The sequence below is a fragment of the Nomascus leucogenys genome, chromosome 2, assembly GCF_006542625.1.
Source record: "Nomascus leucogenys isolate Asia chromosome 2, Asia_NLE_v1, whole genome shotgun sequence".
In the NCBI taxonomy this organism is placed as follows: domain Eukaryota; kingdom Metazoa; phylum Chordata; class Mammalia; order Primates; family Hylobatidae; genus Nomascus; species Nomascus leucogenys.
This window is the reverse complement of record NC_044382.1, coordinates 90991689-91011189: the sequence shown is the minus strand read 5'-3', so window position 1 is coordinate 91011189 and position 19501 is coordinate 90991689. Positions and strand designations below refer to the sequence as shown.

Genomic DNA, 19501 nt, shown 5'->3' with positions numbered 1-19501 from the left:
TATATGAATATACATTATAGATAAAGCTATATATAAACTTCTGGAAAGCTACACACTGAAAGGTTAACAGTGGTAACTTTTAACATTTGGGATTATGAATAATTCTTCTTTATGATATTTTGTATTTTATTTTAAATTTTCAGTATATATTATTTTTTCAATCAGAAAAAATGATTATAAAGAATTTAAAGCCCAGATCATACCACTTTTATTTGAAGACAATGCAAAATATGTACTGAGATGCTCAGATCCATACAGAATCTCTAAGCTCTTTCTTTGCATCTTGTGTCAATACAAGAATAGGCAAACTCAAATGCTTTTTTAAGACAGGCAGGCAAAGTAAGTAAGTGAAATAGACAGTAGGAGGAAATAGGGAGAGGAGGTGATCATGATTAACTATGGAGCACGTATCCAGTCTAAAGTTATTCAAATTAAAAAACGGCCAGGTGCAGTGGCTCATGCCTGTAATCCCAGCACTTTGGGAGGCCAAGGCAGGTGCATCATTTGAGGTCAGGAGTTCAAGACCAGCCTGGCCAACAGGGTGAAACCCATCTCTACCAAAAATACAAAAATTAGCTGGGTTGTAGTGGTGCATGCCTGTAATCCCAGCTACCCGAGAGGCTGAGGCAGGAGAATCGCTTGAGCCCAGAAGGCGGAGGTTACAGTCAGCCGAGATTGCACCGCTGCACTCCAGTCTCAATGACAGAGTGAGACCCTATCTCCAAAAAAAACAAAAAACAAAAAACAAAAACAAACTTAAACAACATTTCAAAACACTTAAAATAACATCTGTAGGCTGAATTTGAACAGTAAGCTGCCAGTAAAGACTTTAACAGTATAAACCTACACACACAGAGTACATTAGTGTAACACTCTCACACAACTACAACTGAGCATCACCCCCTCCCCATCTCCTGGAATTGGTTTAAGTGGTATCTATAAAGAAGACTATTTTTCCATAGTTGTGAAATGATCAATCTAGAATTTAATACAAGAAAAAGTTTGTCTCTCCTGATAATCTTGTCTGTTTCCTTCTGTAACAGAATGAAAGCAATGTATTTAATTGGCTTTCCCTTTTGGTTGTTATTTTAGAAAGCTCAAAATCTTTCCTTAGCTTATGTTTTCTATTAAAACTGTCTTTTCCCATCCATCATTTAGTTATTATTCATTTGCCTTGATGGTTATAGTATATGTATGTATTATTAGCATATTAGAATGTATGTATACAAACCACTTGAAATAGTTTTGGAATTCAGATTGGACAAAGGGAAGTACCACTGCATTAATATACTGAAAAAAATTACATCAGCTTACAAAAAAATGTAACTGGCACAAATACTTTATATACTTTGGTATTATCTCTATTTATTGACCAACTTTTTAACTAAAAAATACAGGCTGCAAATGTAATATGGAGAATTTTGCAGCTGACATGGAAGAGAACCAGGGAAAATGACAAGTGAGAAGAGAAGCTGAAGGGAGTAGAAAGTGGGAAGAAAATAATGTGCAATAACTGCATGGTGGAATTATGTGTATACAGCAACTATTGTACAAAAAAATAAGATAAAACAAATAGCATCTTTCTGAGGTAGCATATACTCCTTACTAAGGACTCAAAACATACGCGGGTAAGTGTAGCAGCAGAGCCTGTGTTCCATTTCCCCTCCAGGTCCTGTGCCTGCCTCTGGTCCTCACCCCCAGCCCCCAGGCTTCTCCACCTGCTCCAAGCTGTTGCTTTACTGTGTACCCGCCATTAACCTCTTTCTCAAAAACTGGAAATAAGAATATAAATATTCCTCAGACTTGAAGTTTGGGGACTAAGATGTTTATTAAAAATTAATAATTGATGGTAAGTAATTATCAAAATGAAATGTGCTAAGATGAATAATATTAAAATTAATTATTCAATATTTTAAATGGTATTTTATTTTTGTATTGATAAGCTGTTCCTTTTTAAGAAACAGTAATTCCAGGGATCAATGAAATGCTGGGAGATTCTCTAAAAGAAAGCTTTCGTATACATTCAAAGCATGTGCTGAGTCAAAAGTGTAATTTTGATGGTAAAAAGCTAAGCAATATTCTGCTCAACCAGATGTACACATAACAAAGAACATTAACCAGCCTCTTGTTTTTATTATGTAGTGAAATAAACTTCAACTTAAAGAAGTAAGACCCAAATCCAGCATCCTGGTTATTTATAAGAAATATATCCTGTTTAGTTATATATCTTAAGCTCCCATTAAAATGGGATAAAACATCTTAGAAATCAATACAATAGGAATCAATAATAAATCAACTCCCATTGTATTTAGATTAAACACTTAATGAGCGGTTAGTGGTCAGAAAATTTTAGAAAGTAAAAGCTAGATGAGAAAGCACTGTTATACCAATGCCTAAATAGCATTCAATATGCATTTAGGACTTTCCACAAACACTCCAAGGTGTAAAGCCAAAAAAGTTTTAAGAAAAATAAGTTACTGGCCAGGTGTGGTGGCTCATGCTTGTAATCCCTTTGCTCCCAAAGCACTTTGGGAGGCCGAGGCGGGTGGATCGCCTGAGGTCAGGAGTTCGAGACCAGCCTGATCAACAGGGTGAAACCCCATCTCTACTAAAAATACAAAAATTAGCCAGGCGTGGTGGCGGGTGCCTGTAATCTCAGCTACTCGGGAGGCTGAGGCAGGAGAATCACTTGAACCCCCGGGAAGCAGAGGTTGCAGTGAGCAGAGATCACGCCACTGTACTCCAGCCTAGGCAACAAGAGCGAAACACAGTTTCAAAAAAAAAAGAAAGAAAAGAAATTACTTAGTGAAAGTGAGAAAGAAGTTTCATATGCCTTTTTTTTTTTTTTTTTTTTTTAAGACAGTCTCACTCTGTTGCCCAGGCTGCCAGGCTGGAGTGCAGTGGCATGATCTCTGCTCACTGCAACCTCTGCTTCCCGACGGTTCAAGTGATTCTCCTGCCTCACCCTCCCGAGTAGCTGAGATTACAGGTGCCCGCCATCACACCTGGCTAATTTTTGTATTTTTAGTAGAGATAGGGTTTCCCCATGTTGGCCAGGCTGATCTCGAACACTTGACCTCAAGTGATCTATCTGCCGTGGCCTCCCAAAGTGCTGGGATTACAATTACAGGTGTAAGCCACCATGCCTGGCCCACATGCCTTTTTTTTAAAGGTGAGATTTCTGGACACTTCTGGTAAAAATCAGTTACGCCCAAATAACCTTTTTTTTTTTTTTAAGAGATGGGGTCTTGTTATGTTACCCAGGCTGGCCTCAAACTCCTAGGCTCAAGCAATCCTCCCACCTCGGCCTCCTGAGTAGCTGTGATTGCAGGTATGAGCCACCATGCCTGGCCATTCTTCATACATTTCTTAATGTAGGAAAAGTCTAAGGAACAAACCGAATTCATTAAAATGTGCTTTTGTTTCCCCAAACAGGAAAAGCACAATGGAGTATGAATGACAGTAAACATTTCCGAATGGATAAAAAAACGAATATTGGCTGGGCACGGTGGCTCACACCTGTAATCCCAGCACTTTGGGAGGCGAAGGCTGGCAGATCACTTGAGGTCAAGAATTCAAGACCAGCCAGGCTAATGGGGAGAAACCTTTTCTCTACTAAAAATACACACTTGGTAGTGCATGACTATAATCGCAGCTACTTGGGAATCTGAGGCACAAGAATCACTTGACCCGGGAGGTGAGGGTTGCAGTGAGCTGAGATCATGTCACTGCACTCCAGCCTGGGTGACAGAGCGAGACTCTGTCTGAAAAAAAAAAAAATGAATATGGAAAGTACCCTGACCATGTATGGTACCCATAGCATCAACAGCTAATAAACATTAAAAGTCACAATGCATGTACAGACTGATAATCTAAAAATAATTGCTAGTAGAGACAAACAGAACTGTCATTATTACTCTAAGATGCCAAAGTAAGGATATAACAAAGAGAGTATATCTCACACACTCCTGAGACAATAAACTGTGGCAGAATCACTGAATACTGCTAAAACATAGGAAGGTTTCTACAAAAAGCCTGCAAGCTAGATACATTTACTGTGCTGCCATAAACCCGCCCCCTAAATGACTTATTAATACCCACAGCTAATACCTAGAAACTCAGATTCAATAAATTAGCAGCAAATTACAGAGAAAACAATCACATGACATCTGTAGTCCCATTTAAATAAAGCTCCACCATGAAAGAAGCCTGCAAAGGAAGCTGGCAGTGATTCTGAAGAAGCAGCAGCAATCCATACAGGCTTCTTAATTTTCTCGTCATTTAAGAATTAAACCACTTCCAGTTCACACAGATACTACCAGGTGCACTAAACTGATGTCATTATCAGCCATCAGGAAATACCCACCGAGACCTATACTGACACTGAGAAGTTTTGTTAAACAGCTGTGTGTTTTAATTGATTTGTATTATTTAAAATAGAAACAGTTAAAAGTCAGTTATCAGATGTTGTGTAAAAGAGATGCCTAAAGACTCCGGGGAGACTGAGTTCAGAAGAAAGCCAATCACTGGAACTTCACTTGAGCACTTAAGATTATTACTAGAGGAAGCACAATTAAATCATCAGTTTATCAGCCATCATTATAAATCACCAGGCAACATATCAAGCTTCATTATTTAAGAATCCTTAACCAGTGACTTCCTGCATCACTGAGAGTCAAACGCAATCTATTCACCAAAAGGTACCTAAGGAGTATGTTTTTTTGTTATGTTTTTGTTTTATTTTTTTACCCTGAGAAATTTATCATGGAAACATAATGAAACCCACTAAAATTAATTGTCATGTTTTTGCATGTTTTAGGCATTCCAAAGTCTTCAAAAGGAACTCAATGGTATTTGGGATATGCAAAATGTGTGCTGCACAGGCTTCTCCTATTCCACTCTGTACAAACACTTAAACTTACTCTTATATAGTATTAAATACTTGCATGGTAGGATCAAATGAGGAAAATAATCAATGAGTTTCTTCCCACTTTTATCCATCCAACCCCATTCATTCACTTGTACTTTCCCTTCCCAGACATATGGAATCAGAAAACAAAGAACCTCCAAAGTTTTGGTTTCCAAATTTAAGCACATAGTTCAAGTGTTAGAAAGAATATATTTAAAAAGAGATAAGATACAGATTGAGTTTCGTATACAACTCTCTCTCCTCAGAGCTGGGAAGGAAAGCAGGGGCTTGGAGAGAGGCAATTTTGAAAAGGCCACTTCCCAAGAGGGGCATGTGTATGTACACATGCTCATGTGTGTGCATATATATGCGTACAAAATGACACAACACAATAGACTCTCTTGTGGTTTGGAAATTTGAGAATAGGGAGGATATGGTTCTAGTACATGGTAGGTTTCATGAAGAAAAGTCCCTTCCATCATCATCATTATATTTAGGCAGCTGTAAAACAGGAGGGGCAGCCAGACTTTTCTGAGTATAGAAGGACTGCAGACAGCCACCTGATGTTTCTGCAGCCCTGTTGCGGTAGCAGAAAAGAGTAAGGTGTAGCAGGGCTGACTTATTCATTAGACAGAGTAGGCACAGTGCCTGGGGTCTACAATACCTTTAGGGATCCATGAAAATATTTTAATTGCTTTTTAAAAAATAAAATAATAAACTTGTAGGTCAAAGAAAGTATTTTAATATATAGTATGAATACAGTCATCTAATAATGCAGCTATAAAATATAATTTTAATACCTTTTTATGGAGAAAGGAGTCAATGAAGGTAAATGTATCTAAGGCCCACAAAAGTCAGGATGTGGTCCTAGAAAGCAAAGGTTTAATGAGAGAGAAAGCGAGGGTGAGAGAGAGGAGGAGAAAGAGGCAGCACAGAGCTGAAACAGAGCCCCTGGGGTAGATATTATTAGTTAGGGTCCAGAAGTTTAGTATCAATTCCAGGGTGGGAAGGGGGGATCCTAAATTTGGCATAGCTTAATCTTCAATGGCTGAGAAAATCACTGAAATAACTATGTTTACCTGGAAAAAATAATAATGATTATGACTATAATGATTACATAATATATTTACTACATATTATGTGCTAGGCAATGTACAACGTATTTTACATATATTGATTCATTTAGTCTTCCCATTCGCTCTGTGTAGATGCTACTGTTACCTCTAATGGAAAATCAAACTAAGACATAGAATCTTTGTAACTTAACCAAGATCATGCAGCTAGTAAGTGGTGGCATACAGAGTCAAATCCACTCTCTCTGGCTCCAACACCCAGATAAAGGCACTACCATTTCCCAAAGGAACCAGTTCTCCTTGGCTGACTCCAACAAGTCTGGGCAGGAATTGCACAACATGCATGTGCAACCACTTGTCATACCACTGAACAAGGAAGCCATCAAAGCCACATGGGTTGTATCAAAATGACTCAGGAGCCAATGTCTTTGGCCAGACTTCCACTGGCTAAAGATGAGGTAAACTGAACATCAATAAAGATAACCACTACTATGAACTGACACATACAAAACATTTATATCTACGAGTCCATAAAGACATATTTTTTAAAGTTCTTGGTTACCTTGGGAGGATACTAGAGAAACAACTCATTATCTTGAAAGCTAGCTCACAAAGGGAAAGAATCAAGCATTTATCCTGCCTTTCCTAATCCAAGCATACCTCAGGTAAGTAAGATGGAGAGAGAAACTTTGTCATTATAGAAGTAGTCCAACTAATAAATAATGAATGACAGCATTAGAACAGCACCATCTTGCAACCACTAATGAATTAATGGGTCTAGGCAATAATCATCAATGGCTGCTAACATCACAAAAAAGAGGGATAACCAGACATAATGTTCCCCCCGATGGCATACTCAGAAACAACCATGAAGTATTCTTGCCAAAAAATCAAGCCTGAATTTGATCAAGCCTCAAGATCTAACTACCAGTTTATAAAAAAATACAGGGAGGAACATACTAAACACCACAGAAATACAATTAGAAAAAAAAATCCAGACTGCAAAACACTACAGAACAAATGACCTGTTTCTTCAACAAAAAATTACCAGGAAAAAAAAAAGAGATGGAGGAATGAGAATCTGTAAGATTCCAAAAGTCTTAAGATATGTTAACTATCTTAATGTGTAAACCTTATTTTGGATCCTGATATAAACAAACTATAAAAAAAGAACTTGGGAAATTTAAACATTAATTGCTTATTTAATGATATTAAGAAATTATTAGTAATTTTATTTGTGATAATGGAATTGTGGTTATGTTTTTTTGAGTCCTTACCTTTTTTAATTAAATATTGTATTTTGAGATAATTGTAGATTCATGTTTAGTTGTAAGAAATTATACAAAGAGGTCAGGTGCAGTGATTCATGCCTGTAATCCCATCACTTTGAAAGGCCAAGGCAGGAGGATCACTTGAGGCCAGGAGTTCAAGAGCAGCCTGGGGAATATAGTAAGACCCCCATCTCTACTTTAAACATAAAAATTTTTAAAAATGATACAAAAGGATATCTTATGGAAACCTTTATCCAGTTTCCTCCAATGGTAACATCTTGCAAGACTATAGTACAATATCACAAACAAGATACTGACGCTGATTCAGTGAAGATCCAGAACATTTCCACTGCCATAAGGTTCCCTCATGTTGCCTTTAATAGCCACAGCCATTTCCCTTCCATTCACACTCCCTATCACCTGGCAACCACAAATCTGTTCTTCAGTCCATGATTTTGTCATTTCAAAAATGTTATAGAAATGGAATCAAACACTCTGCAACTTCTGGGATTGCCTTTTTGCACTCAGCATAATTCTTTGAAGATTCATCCAGGTTGCCGAGTATATCAATAATTGGTTCCTTTTTATTGCTGAGTAGTATTCCATGGTAATGGTATGCTACTCTCTGTTTAACCATCTACCCACTGAAGACACCTGGGTTTTTTTCCATTTCGAGCTATTATAAATAAAACTGATACGAACATTCATGTAGAACCCTTATCTTTTAAAAATACTTACTTAAATTTGTAGGGATGAAATAAAATGATGCTAGGAACTGCTTCAAAAAAGTTCCTAACTGTATGAGATACGGAAAAAAACAAACTCTTCATCAGCTAATAAGCACATTACACAATTATCTCTACTTTTGTATGTGTTTAAAATTTTCCATAATATAAAGTTCAAAAAAAGAATCCAGTAAGAAAAAATTACTTATCTGACCACTATACACCCCTGCACATAAACACATATATCTTAAAGTGAAATTGAAGGTACCCTTTTTTATTTTGTGACTTTAGGCCATGCCAAGATCACAGGAATTCCTTTCTTAAAACATAGAGCCAACACCTTCCAGTGATCATTATTGTAACACTCACTATAACAATTAAGGCAGATCCAACCTAAGTATCTGTTAACTTTCTTTCGGAAGTCTTTTTATTAGGCTACAGGGTTGATATAATAGGTAGTCTGTAATGTTGGACAAAAGTAGGTAAGTAATCACCATAATCAAATGTATGAAATTTATGAGTGGCTTGTCTTCAAAAGAGGGCGTTTACATCTGACATGAATAGGTCCTTATCATCAAGACAAATGCTGAAAGAACAGAAGTGTGATTACTAAAGATGAAGAGCAACAAACTATATGAGCACAATCAGGCCTGAAAATGAAGTGAAATGCATTTTATATTATGCAAAGGCTGCTTTTGTTTTTAAGCCACTCTAGAGGACAGCATATTATTATCATGTTCAGTCCGCAAGCTAATGATTCCTTAGTATAATTCTGCAGAACGGTGTCTACTATTCAACACCACCAATAATGTATCAGCCCATTCTTCCCTAGTGCTATATCATCTTCTCCCCCTCCATCTCACTGAGGACACCTTGTTTTTTCTTTGTATGTGGTACTAAAAAATGAAGACCCATTCTCCCAAAGATCTCAAGCAAAGAAGAGGATATAAATACCAACCCATTAACCAATCTGGGATTAAAAGCCAAGATCTCCAAAGGAAATATTCATGATGATTTTCAAATGCCAAGTAGTGCAATGGCTACAAATGAGTTTCCCCTACGTGGTCTGTAATGCCTCAACATGCAGTGTGACGAGCAATTTTAAAGCTTAAATAAACATTGTTATTAGAAGTAGGGTATCTGTTCACCCATCAAATCCCAATAAGATCAATTCCAAAGGACCACCTAAGTTTTATAGTTGTGTCGTAGTGTGGTTATATCAAATATCCCTCCTATTAAGTGAGCCCCAGCCTTGGTGTTAGAAATAGTAATGCTTGCTGTGATAGGATTTGATCTGTAATACCATACTATGATAGGGAGGAAAAAGATGGTATACTAATAGGCTATCTGTGTGACAGTGAAATAACTATAAAATGAAAGACATTAGTCAATTCTATTAAAAACAATCTATATACAGATTGGTTCAATGGTGAGTTTAACAATGTAAGAGTTCTATCAATAAAAAGAAATCTATGGCAACATTGTACCAAAATCTTGTTCTTATGTCATGGGTCAAAACCAAGACATGTGGAATTAAAATATCATAGACCACTAGAAATTGTGCTATATACAGGCCTGCATTAAGGAGATTAATTATCTGCTAGAGACAGAAAAGGAAAATGGTAAGAACTGGATTCAAGAGTATAATGGAATTGAGAAAGAGTTGATAAATGGGTGTGAAGTTAAATACATATATATTTTTGAATATTTTTTTCCTCTATCTTTTGCCATCTTTCTTGACTCTTACAACCAAACATTTTCTGGGTCTTGAGGATAAGGACTCTACAATACAAATTTTTGTACAGTTTGTGGCCACTGACAAGACACTAGAAGTTGGAACTCTCAGCACTCATCTTGACATAAAGGTTAATCCAAAATAGTTTGTATAAAATAAAATGTTCTTGCCAAATCTTTACGGTTGGTTTTCTCATATTTCATATTATACTTCTTCATAGCACCACCAATGCCTGGTCTACAGATTTGGATTTCAGAGGGGCAATTTTTGTGAGTTGAGGTGGTTTCAGAGAAAGGAATGTATGAGAGGACAGGTAGTAACAGGTAATGCATACAGAAAAATGAGGGAAGGCATTAGATCTAGAAAAGATCCCAAGAACAAACTGTACAAGAGGAGTATAGAGAGATGAATAACCATATTTGGCAAGAGCTGTGTAGAGCGGAGGAGTAGAAGATAAACTTAGAAGAGCAGGTTGGAACCAGGGAGTGGCAACCTCTGACGCCCAGGCAAAGCATTTAGACCACATCCCATAGGCCCTTGGAGAACTATTGCAGGTTTCAGCACAGGTAAGTAAGCACAGCAGTGGCTAAAAAGATATGACTACAGGTAAGAGGCAGAGAGGAAAGGAGCAGAAGACCACAGATAAGAGGCTTTACTAATTGTTCCACGTGAGGTCAGAGGGCTTGATCTAGGAGGGTGACAGTGGGAACAGAAAAGATTAATTTGAGGGGCAGTGTGAAAGATACAAATACCTAAAGCTAGTTTTGTCCTCAATTAAAACCTAGAAAATGGTCATTGTTAAAGAACCACTTACAAGATGCTAAGGATTCGTATGTTGATTGGGAGGTAAACTGTCATTATGATCAAACACATAAGAAGGCATAAAAATTCTACTAACTGATAAAGTCATTTTTAAAGGAAGCTTTCACTAAGCTGAACAGAAGCTTGGAAAAAATAATATTTTTGACATAAGTAAAAATCATTTTTAAGGAGATCATGATTGGTTGCAAGGTGATGAGTATTTTTAAATTTCCAAAATAACTACTGATTTTAGCAAGGCAGTAATGACTTATATGATTGACAGATCTATTTTCTTTACTTTTGCAAATCTACTTTTTATATCTACTTTTGCAGATCTATTTTCTCTACTTTTGCAAATCACTATTGCAACCATATTATTAATCAAAAGCTCTTCTTTTTTGCAAATGTATTTATGAGTAAAACTGTAAAACAGTATAGATTACATAAGCCAAATCATCTGTTTCTTAGTATATAAGCCAACTTAGTTTCTATTTTCATTTGCTTAATACATTTTTATTGAGCACATACTATATGATAAATACTGTGCTGGTGCTGCATGTACAATGAAGAATAAAAGAGACATGGTCTGCCTATATGAGAGCTCACAGTATGGACAGTCCCAGAATTAGGATGGTCCAGCTTAACAATTTTTAGACTTTATCATGGTGCAAAAGTGATACATCTTCAAGAGAAACCATATTTTGATACCTATACAACCATTCTGTTTTTCACTTTCAGTATTCAATAAATTGCATGAAGCTATTCAATATTTTATTATAAAATAGGCTTTGTGTTAGATGATTTTGTCCAACTGTAGGCTAATGTAAGTGTCCTGAGCACATTTAAAGTAGGTTAGGCTAAGCTTTGATGTTTAGTAGATTAGGTGTATTAAATGCATTTTCTACTTAAGATAGTTTCAACTTACGATGGGTTTATCAGGATGTATCCCCATTGTAAGTCAAGGAGTATCTGTATAGTGGAAAAGACAGACATCAATTTTTTTAAATCATCCTAATATGTAATTTAAAATTGGAATAAGCATTCTAAAGGATAATTATAGGGTACTCTGAGAGCTTATAATAGGGTGGCTAAACCAAGACTGGGTCTGGGAAGGTTTTTTTTAAGGAAACTGTCTTTGAGGTGAAATATGTAAAGATATAGACAAGTGAAATAGGGAAAAGAGTTGGAGAGGGAACTAGAAGAAAAGATGAGCAGAAGAATACAATAAAATGCATACAATAAAATGACAACACTCTCCGACCTGTTGTGTAATAGTGTCCCATGGTCCCTGTAGCAGTCGCGTCTTATAGCACTCATGAACTCCTTCCCATATGTCCTTCAGAGTTAAAGGTCTCCCATCTGTGAAAGTGCGTGGTAAAGACTGAGTTAGTAATTCATGTGACACAATGGTGCTTGGTGTCAATCTAAAACTCCTGAAAGAATATCATGACTTTTAGAAAGATCTTCAGTGCACATGCTATTTATATATCAAGAGAGTGCTATATGAATTACTACTTTCTTCCTGAGGGAAATTTAAACATTCAAGCTTCTCAGCTTTGTATCCATCTAGCATTTAAATTATCTGCTCATTCACTGCCTCTAGGAATTTTACAAAATAAATAAAATCCAAATGTGTTTTAGAGAGAACTGACAGATACAAGCACAGGCAAAGGAACCAACAGACTCCCATATTTATAAAGGTGCACCATGAATACTCTGAATCCTTCATACTTCCTCTAGTCCTTAAAACAAAGAAGCCATACCCATGCATCTTTCACATTCTCATGGAGTATCTATAATGTCCAAATCACTCCATCAGGTACCACGGATAATAGGGAGAAGAAAAACACACAATTTCTCCTAACAAGGAGCCTATCATCTACTGAGGAAACTATGACAAGTATATTACAGTAGAGTGGTCTCTGCATGAAGAAGACTGAAGCTCACTGATGGTCCAAGGAAGAGAGATATTAACACTTGGTGTCTATGGCAGGTGGAGAAAGGGACTCTTGGGGTGGGAAGGGACAAAAGAACGGGGTTGGCATGAAGAGGGAAGTAAAAGTTTTATTGAACAATAATGCTCTTTTTCTTTAAGTTGTTTCAATTATCCCTCTGTATCCACCCAAACGATGTATTTTACAAAGACCACTATGGCACTTATACTATACACAAGGTAAGTAAAGTGGAAAAATAGGTATCTAAGTTCTGAAAAGAAAGCAGAAAGAAGAAGTCACCTAAAGATTTCAAACCATACACTGCTGGAAAGAAGGTGTCTTAATGCTAGAATCCAATATAACTTGATCCATTCAGAGCTATAAGGCCCTCAAGACTTAAGGGCGTGCTCTTTTGGGCTAATGGATGATATCACTTAAAGATATTTCACATAGCAATATACTGAATATTTAGACCAAAGAAGTATTTGGTCATCAGGGGCAACAAAGCATAAGGAAAATAATCTACTCAAGAGCTCCAAAAATCACTGTATTAAGACTTTCAAGTATAAGTAGAAATGTATGGTGTTGGGGGAAAAAGCACTAGATTTGGAATCTGGACTAAGTTTTAAATCCTGGTGTTGGCACTTACTCTCTATGTGAGTGCAAATTATTTTGCTTTTAACTTTACCTGCACAATGAGAATAATGATCCTTTCTGGGTATTGTTCTTTTGAGGCTTACACTAGTGAATGCACCCAGGACTGTGTTAGGCACACAATAAGAGCTCAATAAATATTACAAATCTCCTCCCAGCCCTCACACAATTATTCCAGTAATTCTCAAACCTAAAAGATTCATTTCTAGACTGTTATTTCTTAGAATTTTCCCATGTTGCTATACCGTGCATATCATCTTTGATATAGTACCATACTAATATCACAAGCAGGGCATTTCTCATGTTTGACCTAAAAAGTTGAACTTTTCCTCAACCTTTATTTTCAATAAATAGCAATAGAATATTTTGATATATTTTCAATAAGTATCTTCATCTTGGCATTTATCTGGCGGCAGGAGACCATTATCTTGTGATAAACAGTTTTATTCCATTGACATTTCCGTGTCTGTAAAATGAACAAGATTTATTCATCCAATTAACATTTGAATGTCATGTTTAGCTACAAGTTACAAACAAGCTGCCTTCAGTACCTGTGTTATATTGTTTTCTGAACACATTTACAGAGTAGGGCCAAACTCTGCTCTTAAGCACTATGCATCTTTGAAATATGCACATGCCATGCATGCATGTGTGTGTGTGTGTGTGTGTGTGCGTGCGTGTGTGTGTGTATTGGTGTGGGAAGAGGCAAATAAGATCTTAAGTACTTTAGTGTCAAATAGTAAACTAATCAAATTATAGAATGACATGCTTTTAAAATAATTTTTACATGTCAAAGTTAGAAGTAATCAAATACCTGCAGTAGGATAATAAAATGTTAGAGCTAGTATAACCACTAATTTTATAAATAGGGCAGCCAAGGTCTTAGGAAATATGTATCTGCCAAAAGTATGCAGCCAGTTCATGACTGAACTGAAGTCTGAATCCAGATCTCAGGACTCACCAGTGCTCTTCCTGCTGGTCCACACTGCCTCTGAGGGCAGAGGCATTGCAAATGCTTTATAAATAGTTACTGAGTAAATGATAAATGATGAAAAAATGTCTTCCTTAACTTTATTTCTACTAACATAAAGCTTTTCAGACCTAAAGAAGAATGCTGGGTTTCATATCTGGTAATCAGTAATGATTTTAATTTTATTCCTTAAAGTATTTCAGGCAACAATGTAAGTACGGAGTAAATGGTTTGAATAGAAGTTAATTTTAGAAGTAGATGTTTTATGTAATTGGGCACCTACTATATGCCAGGCATCTGTTCCAAGCCTTTGTGATACATCAGTGAGCAAAACAATCATCCTTGTTTTCATGGAGGTTACATTATGCCTTGGGGTGTGTGTGTGTGTGCGCGCGTGTGTGTGTGAAAATAAACAACAAACACAATAAACAAGTAAACTGTATATTTTCTTAGGAGGTGATACATACTATGGTGAAAAGGAAAAGTAAACAGGCTAAGAAGTGCCAGCCAGAGGTGGGTTTGCAATTTTAGACTTTAGTGAGAAAGCAACTTGTGTGCAAACACTGAGAGGCACAGCGTTCCAGGGAGAGGTGCCAACCAGTGGAAAGACCACCAGGACTGGGTAGGGGATAACTAGCACTACATGCATATCACTAACATTCGTCACTTAAAGACAATGACTTAAAAAAAACACACATAACTTTATCAAGATATAATTCACGTACATACAATTCACCCATGTGAAGTGTACAATTCAATTATATTCGTAGAGTTGTGCAATCATCACCTCAATCAATTTTAGAACATTTTCATCACCTTAAACAACAACAACAACAACAGCTGGGCACAGTGGCTCACGCCTGTAATCTCAGCACTTTGGGAGGCCCAGGTGGGAGGATTATTTGAGGCCAGGAGTTTGAGACCAGCCTAGGCAACAAAGTGAGACTCCATCTTTACAAAAATGTGGCTATATAGGGAAGGGCAGACACAAGAGGCCAGGAAAGTATTTACCTCAGTGGAGTCCTTTAGCTGCAATTCCAATGAGGCCTGGCAAAGCTTTATTTCTTTTTCTTCAGAATAAGCGCTATTTTCTTCTCACCCCAACTTTCTAAACCAACTTGGGTGCTTTTCTGTTGTAACTAGAGCTTTGTTTGAAAAGTAGACTCTTCAAATGAGGAAACCAGTGGAAAAATTGGTAACGTAACAGTGCAAGTCTGTTATACCTCCACAATGATGCAACTGGTTGAGATGGCTTAGACAGTCGTGACCTCCATGAATACCCTCTCCAAGCCATGGTCTCCAACTTCCAAAATCTAACTGCCTTAAAAAAACTGAGGAAGGTCAACAAGCAATTATAATACCATTGTTAAAATATCTGCTGCTTCTAGGCCCATAACGGCTATCTCAAGGGCCGCCGCAAAGTCTCTTTAGCACCTATCGAAGTTCTGTGTTTGGCACCCCCTGCTGGTAGCATGCTAGGCCTGGTGGGACTACATGTCTTTAAAACAAGCATATCAGGTCTTAAATATTCAAAAGACCACTGTTCCTCAAAACAGTCACCTAGGGAGGTTACCTGACTATTCAGCAAATTCAACCAATATTTATTCCAACAATGCTGTAATTCTGTCAATGGAACTGCCTTTGAACTTTTGAACTGCCTTCAGAGCCAGACAAGTAACTAATTACTTACTAGTCCCAAATAGGTTTAAATCAAAGGAAAAAAATTATACTTATTTTATTCCATATATTTGGCTCCAAATGATTTTGTTGTCGCCAAACAAATTCACCTTTAACGGGTAACCATCTTCCAACTTTTAGCCACAAGGACTGGAAGAAGTTTCAAAACCAGCAGTTCCCAAAATATGTTGAGTAATCAGAGCATGGTTGGCAAAAGTATATAATTTTGCTTTTCCTCTGTGTCTCTGCAAATCTCTCCAGTTTCTGCTGACCACTTACACTGTAAAAGGTCTGGGTAAATATAGCTTTGTCTCTATGACAACAATGACTTAATGAGGTACGATGTGGTTTCTGTTCCCTAAGCCTTCGTCACTGGTTTGCCTAGTCACAGTTTACACCTTCATCATCAAAGACATACAAAAGTTAGTTTTTGAGATCCTTCATACAAAAACAAAAAGATCTAACTTAATCAGCAATATCTTCAAAACCCTGGCATACATTAGTAATATCTAAAATGCATTCAAATATGATCATGACTCTAATTATTTCAAAAGCAAAATGGATACTTGAGAAATCCCACTGAAACAATTAAACTGGGATATTTATATATGTATAAAGAACTGCATCATATAAACAAAGCAGAAACCTGAAGAATGTTGTACATATCCACTTATTTATGAAAACTGAAGACTCGAAACTTAAAATATGGACATAAATACTTGGTTAAGTACATAAAACACATTATTATGTGCCTGCATGTTCAATTCAAAGTATCTTCATTGAGAAACTTTAAATCATGTTAAGAGAGTCTATTTTTTTACATCTGGCCTCAGTCAGAGGAGACATAAGCATACTCAACCAACAACTCCTTCGTTTCAGATCCAAGATACTCAATTGCACCAATTTCAACATGCTTAGAAATTTCATTAATCACATTGAGGCTGAGTAGCTCAGTAAAATCTCTTGAATACTTGAAAAAGAAGTAGAAGCCAAAATAATTTCAGTAGTAACCTACATAGTGAGCATGGTAAATTGAGGTCATTTATATAGCAAGTGTTTACTGAGTGCCTACTATGTGCCTATATCACTTGGAATGATAATACACATTTAAGCTAATGGAATGTTCTGTCAGTAATCTAAAATGTCAATGACAAAAGAAGAAGAGACGTTAGGTGAAAAATAGAATAATTAAAAAGTACAATCTTTAGCAACTGTCAGTAGCATTTAACATTTTCATATAAAATCTCTCAATTGAATAATAACCCACATGTCAAGTAATCTATATATTACTCAAAATGTGCAGCCTTCTAAATTAAATTTCTCAGGGCTATTAGTTTTCATGAAGCCAATAACAGCATGAGATATTTCACCAGCACTATCTAACTCTAGTGCAAGCACGCTGGAGTCACCTTTATCCTTATTGTGCATGGTTTCACTAAAATTTTTTAACTCCTAAAATGAAGACTAGAGAGAGTATAAATAATTCAGAGTAAGTTTAAGAATAATGTTCTGAATGTGGCCACTAGAAATAAAAAGGAAAGAGTGGATTTTTTGCAACAAAAGATGTCATTATTCAATATATTGCCTTCAACAGAGCTTTGAAAGATATAAAAATTCATGTCATACTCCACAGTAAGGCAGAGATGAAGCTCCACCAAAGGAGAAAATTCATTTTTGCTTCAGTGAGAAAATTATATTGTGATATGAAATGAGTGCAATTGTTCATGTACATTCATATCAGCTACTATACTGGCTAATTCTGTAACTTTTATTTATTCCTATAAGCATTTTAGGACTTTGTATCTTTATTGAGCTCAAGAAATCTAAATGAAATTCCAAAAATATGAACTATGGCAACTTTCTTTTGCTTGCATATAACATCAATTAATTAATTTAACCTATATGTTCTTAAATTTTAGTTATTTGAATGAAAGTGTCATGCAGTGAAAAGTGGGCTATAGAGTTTAAGTCCCAACTCTATAGTTTTCTATGTACCCCTGAATAAATAACCCCTCTGAGCAGTTTTTGTCTTCACATGAGGGTAATAATAGTTCCTACCTTCTAATTTTATTGTGAAGATCTAGGTATATAATTTGGCTAGCATGACTGAAAGGCACTAAGTGTGAAGCCCCATTTCCAATATAAGCTCAGGATCCTCGAAACTCTGAAATCAGTATTATTGCTAACTCAATTTTTTTTTCAGATGATGAAAGAAAAGAAATGGCAAAGTTCAATAACTTGCCCAAGGTCATAAGGTTAGTAAGCAGCAGAGCTAGGAATCAGAACCAAAGTTTTCTGACTCTAGACCATGCACTTTTCACCACTACATTATATGTGTTTCTGTGCACAAGAGTTCTTTGTAAAGTTTAAAGTTATACATGCATACTAGTTGTATTGTTCTTGTTGCTACTATTACTAGTGGTTCCCATCAACACTGCCTAACCTATGAGTATCTGGAATTTTTCCTTTCATGATTTTCTTCCCAAGCCTGGCTCACCCTTTCCCCTATCACTCATGGACAAATCCCATGTCCAGCCAAGGCCTCTCTTGATCACCACAGCTCAAGGCAGTCATAGCTCTCCAAGCCCTGGTGCCTTTTACCTCTCTTATGGTCCTTAACATATTCCACTTGTTATAGTGAATTTCAGACCTATCTTGTGTTTCCCTCACTAGACTGTAAGCTCCTTGATGGTATTATCCATCTCTGATTTCCTTTATTTATCTCAGCATTTCAGAAACATATTCATGCCTTATGTATAAATATTTTCAAATGAATGAACAGATGAAAGTTCAACATTATTTCCAGAGTAATTAGCACATTCTAAGAATAATGGCTGAATGATCATAATAAAATTGATTAAATGTTTTACATTTGTATTTTTAAAAACCCTCATACTCACATAAATCCATAGCATTAAGCAGATCCAGCTATAGCAGATATGTGATTTCTCAGTATCCAAACATACTTCCAATTTGGGAGATAAATTCCAAAATAAGTAGGAGGCAGAGCCCCATTTCTATCACCAAAGTTACAGGGAGGCAGATATTCCCTTGCCTTGTCATTCTACCACCTTCAGTTGACTCTACCATCTACCCTTCAATAAGCCTTTTCCTGCTTATCAAATTATTTGCAACCAGGGGTACACATCTAATACAGCACAAATAGATGGTTTAAAAGTCTTGCTTAATAAATATTTTCAAAATTATCAGCTTAAAATGTTATATATTTGTCTAGCAATCTTGAATGGAAAAAATAAATGTTAATATGGTTTTTAATTACATGAGAAAGTTTATGTGTGTTACAATCTATTTTTATGAACATATGCCCAATAGCACATACAGGAGCAATTGTGAATCATCTTAAACTGTCCACACACAGTGTTAAGAAACATGGAATAATGCAAGTGATGTTATACCCTTCCATTTAAATTAAGTGAATCACTTAACCTAGTAAAGGACATATAAGATCATTTTGATGAACCTCTGAATCAGAAAATGGTCCCAAGGGAAGCAACATTGGGTCCACAAGATACCTGAGACATCAGCCCTGTGATACCACTATTGATCCAGAAATCTGAGAACCATACTACCAGCTGGAGATCTACAGCCTAAGGTCTGCTGGTTCTAAAGCAGAAGACACTCTATTTTCTTTTTTTTTTTTTTTTCTTTTTCCCTGAGACAGAGTCCCGCTCTGTAACTGCAGTGGCATGATCTCGGGTCGCTGCAACCTCCGCCTCCTGGGTTCAAGCGAT

The 19501-nt window shown here is 36.5% G+C and overlaps 1 protein-coding gene across 5 annotated transcripts in view; it reads right to left on the bottom strand.

Moving 5' to 3' along the window:
* The window catches only part of ATG10 (autophagy related 10), a 416286-nt gene that overhangs the window by 76847 nt on the left and 319938 nt on the right, over positions 1-19501 (bottom strand). For all 5 annotated transcript variants that reach the window (XM_030800849.1, XM_030800857.1, XM_030800841.1 and 2 more), the window contains exon 5: positions 11776-11873. In XM_030800849.1, the coding sequence (XP_030656709.1) occupies positions 11776-11873 (98 nt within the window). The remainder of the gene's footprint in view (positions 1-11775; positions 11874-19501) is intronic.